General features: G+C 50.1%; 1 protein-coding gene across 2 annotated transcripts; it reads left to right on the top strand.

Moving 5' to 3' along the window:
* The first annotated feature begins 111 nt into the window (after positions 1-111).
* Positions 112-9,815, top strand: LOC108404650 (methyl-CpG-binding domain protein 3-like 1). Of its 2 annotated transcripts, none has more exons than XM_017672331.3 (2): positions 112-5,137; positions 9,073-9,815. In XM_017672331.3, exon 2 carries the CDS (start codon positions 9,091-9,093, stop codon positions 9,724-9,726), a length of 636 nt encoding a protein of 211 aa, XP_017527820.1. In that variant the 5' UTR covers positions 112-5,137; positions 9,073-9,090; the 3' UTR covers positions 9,727-9,815. The 2 variants fall into 2 exon arrangements, with proteins under 2 accessions (XP_017527820.1, XP_073076516.1); XM_073220415.1 differs by lacking the exon at positions 112-5,137 and adding an exon at positions 8,487-8,508.
* Positions 9,816-10,493: the final 678 nt, after the last annotated feature.

Genomic DNA, 10,493 nt, shown 5'->3' with positions numbered 1-10,493 from the left:
GATGAGGGAAGCCACTGCAAGAGACCCCCGCCCCCAGTCTGCCCTCCCCCCAAAGCTGGGGATTAATGAGAGCCCCTCAAGTCATGCTCATAATACACACCCAGCAGTGCTGCATTCCCCTCCAACGCTAGAGGTCTCAGGACCTCAGATGGCAACTGTCATCCCCAAATGATGGGGTCTGAGCAGCACGACCCCCGTCCCACGAGAACTAGAAGTGATGGGACTCGTGAATCACCCCCCTCCCCAACCGTCACTTTTTCTAGAAACAACCTCTTGACTGACTCCCTCAGCTGCTGCTCAACACTAGACAGTGGGGACCTGCAGTCCAGTGACTCAACAATCCAGACAAGGGAAGACCCGGAAAGTGACTTCCTGCCCACCCCCAACCAAAACAAAACTCTGTTAAACAGGAGCTGTACGAAGAGACTCCCACCAGGCCTCCCACGCCTCCTGGCTGGAGATGCGTGGAATCCCATGCAGTCCTATCTCCCCAGGCCCCTCCCCACAGAGAGAGGATGGTACCTCCATCTGGTGGCCCCTCCCTGTCACTCCCAACACTTGAAAAATGGAAACAGCCACCCCCCCCAGGCACTGACATTCCAGTCCCCTAGCACCAGGGAGAGTGGGATCTCTGGCCTCTGATCCCCAATTCCCCATCCATCATGAGGATGCCATCAGATGACATACTTCACGTGAGCCCCGGGTCCCTCCAAGATGAGAGATGATAGAAACCCCAACAGGCAACTTAAAACCCCCTGCACACTAAAGAAGAAGGGAGACCCAGAAACGACGTACCATTCTTGCCCAGCGCACACCACAGATTGTCTCCTCTGACCGCCCAAGGCTAGACAGATGAGTCTCCCCAGTAAAGAGTGTCCCCAGACTCCCCAAGACAAGCAGTCACCAGAGTCTCCACAGGCACCCCACCAGGTTCTCCAATATAAATGTCAGATCCCCAGAAAATGACCTCTCTCCCCGTTGTCACAAAATAAGAATCAGTAGAAGCATGAGTAAGCAGCCCCCTAAACTAGATGAAGGGGTGAGCCTACAATGGAAATCCCTCAAATCTTCCCCAACACAAGATGATTGTGCCTATGGTGACCTTTTTATCCCAAACAAAAAGAACAGTCCAAGCTCCGTCAGGCAACACTTCAGATTCCTCTTGCCATACAGACAGATCACTTATCACCAGGTCATAGCGGGCAGATGGGGCCCCACTGAACCGGGTGTGCCCTGCCCAGGAGGATGTTGACCCCAGTTGCAGAATAAGGAAGGTGACTGTAGTCCTGACAAGCCAGCAGATACCCCAACCACCCGGTAGAGACAGGAATTTGGGAAGCAAGTCTTCCCCGAGCATTTCTTGCCTGAGCAGAGCCCTCTTCTCTGCTGCATTCCCTGCTGACCCTCAGAACATCTGCCCGAAGGGCATCCGTGGACAGGGAAGCCTGGAGCTGGAGACAGGGCCAAGAAGGGTAGAGAAGGGACCTGATTTGTCTCAATTGCAGCCATGAATTCATGAGGCTCCGAACAGCAACACTGAAGCCAGGCTCTTGAGCCAGCACGAGTAGAACAGATTCTGGGCGGATGAAGAGAGGTGGCCTGCACAAAAGGTGGGTGCATTGTCCCGCCTCCAGATGGCCATCAGGGATCCTTGCCGTCTGGTATTCATGCCCTGTGCATCTCCTCCCACATGGAGTCAGACATGATCAATGTGATCGACACAGTGCTGCAGAAATGACGGCGTGTCTCATCTGAGACCCTGTCATAGAACACTGGGGCTTCCTTCTCAGTCCCTTATTGCTCCCTCTCTAGGGCAAGCCGTCTGCCGTGCCATGAGGACACTCAGGCGTTCCTGGGGAGAGGTCCACGTGGACAGGAACGACATGGCTAGCCTTTCAGTGAGACACCTTGGAAAATCTTCCAGCTCCCATCACGTTTTGAGCTCTAATTCATACTAGAGCCTACTGCTGTCTGCAAACTACCTCAGAACGCATAAGAAAATAAGACAGCTTGATGGACGGGACAGGGATGAAGTGGCAAAACTAGGATAGTGGAATGTTACTGATGGAATCTAGGTGGTGGAATAGCAGTTCATTAGGATGCCATCACGAAATACCACAGCCTGGGGAGCGTAACAATAGAAATGTGCTTTATTGAAGTTTATGGTGGTTGGAGGTCCAAGAGTCAAGATCAAGGTACCAGCAGGGTCGGTTTCTCCTGAGGCCCCTCTCCTTGGCTTGCAGATGGCCACCTCCTTGCAGCCTCTTCCCATGGTCATCCCTCTGCGCATGTGCGTGCTGCCCTAGTCTCTTCTTCCGAGGACGTGGCCCACACAAATGGCCTCATTGTATTACTTCAAGGGCCCCACCTCCAAATAGTCACATTATGAGGCTTCAGCTTGCATGAGGGGGGACAGAATTTAGTCTTCACAGGCATGTTCACTGTAAAACATGCTTGCACATTATCTCTGTAATTGAAGTTTTCATAATAAGTGTGGATGATATGCTATGTCAGTAAAGAAAAAAGGGTTAAAAAAATCGTGTTGGAACCAATAGTTGGTCTCTGTGGAATAGTTATCATCTTAGATACAAGTGTAAAAATTGAAGCTCTGCACATCCTAGAAGAGACTGAGGGATGCTTGCTTTATATTTAATCTTAGAGGAGAGATGGCTTTTTAACGCAGTTACACTGTTTTTTTTATTCTCATCAGCATGTTAATATTTTATTTTGTGCAGAGCATGGAAAATACTTGAGCAGTTATAAAACATTTAACAGATAACTTTAAAGAAAAATTATCAGAAAAACAGGCTTATTCGTTTCAACTAAGTGGAGAAATGGAGGAGCAGAAGCCAAAATTAGAGTAACTAAACAGGTACTGGTAACACTTAGAAAACTGACCTGTCATATTTACATTTTTGGAGTAATAGTTACATATGTTTTATTTACATTTTGCCAAATGGTAAAACCCAAATCCTCCCTCAGCCACTAAAAAATAACTTAAGTTCTGGAAAATAGGTTTGAATAACTTAGTACTTATTGATCAACAGTGAACAAAACTCACCAAGGAAACCCGTCTTTTGAAACATACAAAAGATGAAACCCTAGGAGAATAAGACATCAAACTTTGTGAAGTCAAAGTTTCACAAGATCACTGATGAAATGTTAGTTTGTGTCACAGAAGAAATCCTTCAAACATCCTTTCAACAGGTCATGACAGCACCTTTTCTAATTATATATAAATATTTCTTAAATCCTTCATAAAGAATTTAAGGCACTTATTAGGTGAAATCTAATTAAAATATATTTTCTTTCTAAAATAAAGTGGTACTAATGATTGCTTTGGAATATTCTTCCAGAATGGTTTATGGCTTAGAACTACCTATAGCTCGTACTGAAGGCAGTCGTCAGAGTTGTAGATCTCCTTCACAGACATCACAGTTGTCAGCAAGGTAAATGGAAGGTTAAGAAACCAAGTCTTCAACTCTCACATGAAGCTGTTACACTGTTAACCTTAAAATAAAGCCGTCAGCAAAAAACCCAGCAAACTGGGTTTGTTCAGGAATAGCAGAGAGTTGCAATCCCGGATAAGCAAGCCATAGCAAACCACCCGGGAACAAAGCAGAGGACGTTCTTTTTGTACAAGGGTAGGGACTTTAAGCAAAAAGTCCCCTGGAGGAAGCTGGGAGTCCCACGTGTGGTGGCTTCTCATTGGCTGGACTGTTGCCAGGCTGTTGCTGGGGGAGGCAGAAACTCTTCCCTCCTCGCACCGGTGGTGAAGTAGCCAAAATAGTCTGCGTTGCAAGGTGTCTCTTCCTGTGGGGTCTGCAATTGACCAGGAGTGGGTGGGTGGGTGTCAGAGCTCCCCCTGCAGGCCTCCTGGTGCCATGCCAGTGAGGCTTCCCTTTATTCATTTCATAACAAAATAAATGAAAAATACATTTGATTTCATTAAAAAGTATCTACATGGCAGATAACTAGAGGCAAAGACAAGGGAGAAATAGACAAAGAAAACAGGAAAATGTTGGCAATTCATCACAAAAATCTAACATTGATACTGAAGAATTCCTACCTACCGAAGAAGAGGACCAAGACTCCTTTGGAGAAATGGGCAAATACTGAGAACTGTTCACAGAAAATACAGAATACTCTCAACAGAAGCAGTGATTTTCAACTTCGTCATCAAAAGAAAAATACGAAAACACGGAGATGCCTTTTTTCATGCACAGATTGGGATTCTTTTTTTTAAGTTTAATATGTTAACGTATTAGCCAGGATGGGGGAAGGTGGCACTCCCTGACCGCTGAGGGGCAGGTGAGTTTGAGCATCCTCTCCAGTCGGCAGGAAGACCCGGGGCGCCCACCCCGGCCCAGCCCGGCAGTGCGGGGAGAGGCGGAAAGAGCGGAACCCTGGCCGCGAAGTCAGAGAAAGCCGAGGCCCGGTGGAGGGAGTCCGAGCCGACTGCGGAGCTGAGCGGCGTCGCGGGGGAGGTAGGGGAGCCGGGAGAGCCGGGGCCCGGCGGAAAGCCGAGGCCAGGCATGGGGAGCCGAAGACAGGCGGAGGGGGCCGAGGCTCAAAGGAGGGACCCGAGGCTGGGCGGAAAAAGCCGAAGGTGGACGGAGCGCGCTGGCGCCCGGCGAGGGGAGCCGAGCCACGCCGAAAAGCGGAGCCACAGCGGGCGGCGGAGGGCCAGGACTAGAGAGAGCCCGGAGCCCAGCTGCCCCAGCTAAGGGTGGTGACGCCGGCCCTCCCGCCGCCCACCCCGGCCTCGGGGAGCACGCGCGTGTCCCCGCACGGCAGGGGCTCCTGGAGGCGCTGCCGCGTGCAGACGTGCGTATACCACCCGCGGGGACAGCCGCCCGGGGCGGGCACGCGGGTCTGAGAGACCCCTCCCAGCACGGGGGCTGGGATGCAGACCGTAGGCCCCTCCGGGCGCCCGCGCAGGACCTCCTTCACGGTTCTGGGTCGTGTGCACCTGGACCGTTAAACCGCGTGGGAAGCCTACGGGGACGCGGACTGGGCCCCGAGGCCCCCAGGCCGGCGCTGTCAGCCGTCGCCAGAGCTCGAGCTCTCAGGCCCAGAGCCTCGCCCTTGCAGACCTGGGAGAGGCTGCGAACTGAAATGTCGGCATTTTCTGCTTGTAAGTTGGAAAGCTGGCTTATCTCCCGCCCAGGAACTTAAAGTGGGGGACACCTTACAACAGGATGGGGGGGTTGAGAGGTCAAAATGGAGAAGTTCAAATGGGATGGCAGATGTCTACGAGGAGGCCCTGTTTACTTGAAGTGCTCTTAACAGGAGCGTCTTACTCCTTGCATGCCAGCCACCTGGGTCCTTTGTGTTCTGCTGGTTTATGTTAAAGTTGATGCGTTTGCAAAGCACGCACTGTACCCGGCAGTCTTCTGCAAGATGGCCGCTGCCTGTGCCAAGCTCTGCCTTCTAGGTCCCTTGCTAGGGGTACTACCAGTATTTACATGATCTGTGTGTGCTGAGTGGGTCTGAGCTGAGTTCTAAGCGGGTCTGATCTCAAAAGTTGGTACCACAAGGGAAAAAAAGTTTTGTAACTGTTGGTGATTAACTGATGGTGGCAGTCATTTCACAATATATTCACAGATATCAAACCATGCTATTGTACACCTTAAACTTATAAAATGTTATGAGTCAATTATCTCAATAAAGCTGGAAAAACTTTTTTTTTTTAAAAAGTGTATCTGCTTCTGTTGCTATTTGTGGGTTTCAAAGAACTAATCAGATATGTATCACCCAAAAGCAAACTTGTTTACACATACTAATATCAGACAAAAAAAGATTTCACCTTAAAGGACGTTACTAGGAAAAAGAGACTCACTTCATTAGTGTATGCACAGGCTGATTCACAGGAAGAGAGGTGATCCTAAACTTCTCTGCAACTAATGGAACTTGCATCCGACAAGTGCATATTGCATGTCATTTTCAGGCACGCATGGAATTTTTACAAACACTGTCCTTTGACTTATGACACAAACCAAGTCTTGAAATTCTCAAAGCGTTTCATTTTCCCCACAAACATGAAAACAAAAACACTAAAAATATCATCGTCCCTGTGGTGAAAATTGAAATTCCTGTGGCCAGGATCCTCACCTGAACCTAAACTACTTGATTATGTAACTGGCCTGCTGCTCGGCTACTGCTTCCACACCCGCAGGCAATGAGCTATGGTTGACTGAGTCACTGTATAAAAAGCTCTACCCAGTGCTCTGGGCGGAGGCAGAGACAAGGAGAATGACAGACCTGCAGACTGTTGTATGCGTATGTAATTCTAGTGCTTAGCCTATCGCTGGGAGAACAAGCCGCCAGAATGTTCAGTGGTCATTCCTCAGTCTCAGTGAATCCATAGTGAACTTTCCCAGGGCTGAAGCCCACCAGCAAGACAGTTCAGCTTGGGGAAGAGCATAAACATGGCTAAATCTCAGAGCGTGGCTACCTCTGCAGACACTGAGTGAATGGGATCAGGAACAGATGCTCAGAGGCTCATTTCTACCTGCTTTAAGTGTTGGCATGTGGACAGTGGCACGTGGCAGGCTGGCTGAGGGCCAGACCCTTCAGAAATGAAGTTTCGCTTCCCCAAACAGACAGATGGCCCTGGCCAGCTCAAGTGCTTGCTAGGGCAAAGGGGACAAGAAATGGCCAAACCAGATAGGCAGTTATCAACCCAGCCATGGCAAGGGGACCCGCTGCAAATGACTGTTCTATTTCTTCCTTACTCTGTTATGAATAAGTTTCAGCGTGTGTGTGTGTGTGTGTGTGTGTGTGTGTGTGTATTAGTAGTTGTTACCGTGGCCAGGATCCTCACCTGACCCTAATCCACTTGCTGATGTAATTGGCCTACTGTGCAGGCACAGGCTTACATACCTGTTGGCAAGGAGCCATTGGGTGTTGTGTAGAAAGAGCTGCACCCAGGGGTCCCCACCCCCGCCCGGAGGCGAAGGCTGAGGCTAATTGCAGGTTTCAGACTTGCTGGATGCAGACATGATTCTAGCACTCAACCTGACACCATGAGAATAAACCTTGTTGTAAACTCTTTTACCCCTAACATCCCACTGTTGTTATTTGGTCTCACTGAATCCAAAGTGAACTTGCCTGGAGCTGGGAACCCCCTCCAGCCGGAGTTACAGTAGTTAAATTTACATCAATGTAAAAAAAAATCTTGCATGACCTGTGACCCTCCCTGCAAACATGGGGCTCTTTGGGGTGACTTGTTAGAGTGACTCTTGTCCAGAGCACTACTGGCCAGCGGACACCTAAAGATGCCACCAATTGTCCCTCCCTGCCATCGGTGGGCACAAGCCTTACTGACTGTTCCCACAGGCTGGGTCTGCTCTCAGGAGCCGCAGTCCTGCAGGAGATACCCTTCCAACCCCAGTGGCCACCTCCCAGCCCTGGGCCCTGGCGCCTCTCTTCCCAGGGAAAGCAGATGTCCACAAGAAAGAATGACTTTCCTGGCTGCTGGGCCATCAGGAAGGGCCTGGGCTGCTGGAACCAGGGTTTGTCCTCAGCTGCTGGCAGCCCTGCAAAGTCCTCCCTGGCAGAGGCCAGCCTGCTGTGTCTGGGTGACTCTTGCGGTCATCACAAAATAGGCAGATACCTCAGAAGCACCTGCAGTTCATCTGGCCTTTGCTCTTGGCCAGTTTCTGGGGGATGATGCTCATAGTACCAGGTGGCAACCCTGTAGCTACTGGTCATGAGATGGGCACTCGGGGTGAGCTCAGGGCAGTCTGTTCACCACCCAGCTTGGAAGCACTTCTGCATTTTACTCGAACAGCTGTGTCCATGCAAGCCCACAGCTCATCAGTTTGGTGGCTGTCCCCTGCTGGGCACTCCCCCCTCCACCCCAGCCCCTCTCGGGCCTCATGTTGCACCTCAGTGATAGCTCCAGGGGAGGACAGAGGGTGTCACTTGGCCCTGTCACGGTCCAGCTCTGTCCATGGACCCCCGGCCCCAGGCAGTGTCACTGGTCAGAGCTGGAGCTCGGGTGGCTGAGGACATGGTGTGAATCTCGTGGGAATCCAGGCTTTGGGTCCCGTTGGCCGAGGCGCCCAGTGCGGGATGCCCAGGACCCCACGGTGGCCGGGAACAGAGGGACTTTGCTCACAGCCATCCTCCCCTCCTCCCTGCAGCACAGGGCAGCTCAGCCCCGCCCGTCCTGGGGCATCTGCACTCCGCCTCCCGGGGATCCTGCTCCCCACTCGGATACAGTTTCCCCAAAAACAACTCCTCCCAGTGGGTACAGAATATTTTGGATTTATACTGGTGTCCAAATATCACGTTGTGTGCTTTTTTTTTCCTGCCCAGCATTATCCTGAGCCCAGCAGTAGCTTTGGCCCAGCCAGCAGATTGCTGGGGTCTCCCGGGTTAAAAGTTTCACAAGGCAGATGTGATGATGATTGGTAAGGAATTTTGGATGATTCCAAAGGAATTATTGAGATCATAGACCATGGAATCCAGGAAGGGTAGGAATAGAGAAGAGAAGAGAAGGTGCGGCTGTGTTCTGGCCTCATTGTATGACGGTTTGAGTGAAAACTGGAACTCAGGAGTTTGCAGTGGGGGAGTCTGTTTCTGAGTTCGTTTCTTTCTCTGTTTTTGTGTCCTTTGGTTTTGTGTGCTTGTGTGAATTATTGATGTTTGACCATGACCATTTGGGTTGACGGGAAGGTCTGGGATATGGGAATGAGCCCCGGAGCACAGCTGGTGATAATTTCGTGATGCGTTTGAGCTCTAAAGAGTGGTGGACACCGAGTGGCCAATGGGTTGACCAAACAGTCAAATAACTCAGAGCAGTGGGAGGACTTGGCACTGTGTGTCTTCAGAGGGGAGACCAAGACTTGTGCGGTGGAGAGGGACAAAAATGAAAAGAGGGTAGGTCCCGAGGGTTGACCTTGAGCTTTCTGTTCCTGGCCCACATCTGTCTGGTGAGGACCTAGATCACAGGTCAGGTCTATCCCGGGACAGACGACAGTGGAAGTACAAGACAGCCGAGAGAATGGTCCTACGAAGGCAGGCTTCATTCAGCATCTTCATCTAAGTTCTTTATTTTTCTAGGATAAGAGGAAAAAATGTATGATGGTCAAGACTCTACAGAGGAGGCCACATGATGGTAGAAAGCGCTCGAAACCAAAGCCTGATTTAAACATATCCATCCCTATAAGGATGTCCGGCTGCATAGGCAAGATGCCGGTTACTAGAATCACATCCCACCCCAGCAATGAGGTCAGATACCATCAATGGGAGGAAACCTTGGAGAAGCCCCGGCGGCTGTATTGGCAGAAGAGTCTGCAGGGACTCAAGGCCTGCGACAGCGCAGGAGAGCCTTTAAGGACTTTCGATCTTGCCAACACCTTGCGAAATCTTGTGTCTCAGCACCCAGGTAAATGGCCACGAGGGGTTCTTGAAGGGGTTCCGCATGCCAGCCCCACATCTGCCTCTGCCAGGTCTTCAGATTTGGCAGCAATGACTCCGGGAGCAGGTCTTGGAACCCCTCTGCTCCTCCACAGACCATTTCCGGTGACCGAGGAAGACATCACGAAACAGGAAAGGAAAGTGAAATTGGCAAGAGAGAGACTGGCCATGGCACTGACCGCAGACAGACTCGCTAGTGAGGCAGAGAAAGAGAGCAGTACGGGGGGACGTCCTGAAACACCCAATGCTGGACAAGAGAAAGGCGCACAGAGGACATGGAACACGGCATTGCATTAATCTCTTTGCTGGACCCATAAGGATTTCTTGCTTGCAGATCTTGAGGCCTTAATATGTACCAATGCCTTTTTCTCTTATTAAATTCTTTTACGTGACAGACAGTATCAGTGATGATTTCATTCTGAGGTCTGCAGTTGGGCTTTTGGTGAGAGAAAGGAGGGCTTTGTTATTCTTTGTTGTATTCTTAGGTTGCACGAAAGGAAATGCCAACCTCTCCCTCCTGGTTAAAGGTCCCGTATGCTGGACATCTAATTCGGAAGCCAGACATGCCGCTCTGGGGGCAAAGCCCAGCAAGAGAGAGTTTTCAGCATCCTTAGTCTATCAATGAGCCCCTGTCTGCCTGACCAAGCTGTGGTATGACTGAAATCCCTTTTGCCAGTCCTTACTGGTCTGCTGGGTTGACCGGATTCTGAGACTGAGCTGCCAAAAAATATTTTTTCTTTGCTAAACCTGTGCATTTTTATGCTTGCATTTTTTTATTTTGGTATCATTAATATACAATCACATGAGCAACATTGTGATTACTAGATTCCCCCCATTCTCAAGTCCCCACCCCACCCCCCAGTACAGTCACTGTCCATCGGCGTAGTGAGATGCTGTAGAGTCACTGCTTGTCTTCTCTGTGCTGCACTGCCTTCCCTGTGCCCCCCCACATTATGTGTGCTAATTGTTATAGAGCATTATTTTTTGTATAGTATATCCTGAAAAATGAATTAATTGAATCTCCTCTTTTTTTATGCTCCTATGTGGCAATCATCTGGAATTTT

The sequence above is a fragment of the Manis javanica genome, chromosome 13, assembly GCF_040802235.1.
Source record: "Manis javanica isolate MJ-LG chromosome 13, MJ_LKY, whole genome shotgun sequence".
NCBI classification, from domain to species: domain Eukaryota; kingdom Metazoa; phylum Chordata; class Mammalia; order Pholidota; family Manidae; genus Manis; species Manis javanica.
This window is presented reverse-complemented; position numbering and strand designations above follow the sequence as displayed.

Bases quoted from the DNA above. Each gene is read 5' to 3' on its own strand.
- LOC108404650 (XM_017672331.3), top strand. From the start codon at position 9,091: ATGATGGTCAAGACTCTACAGAGGAGGCCACATGATGGTAGAAAGCGC.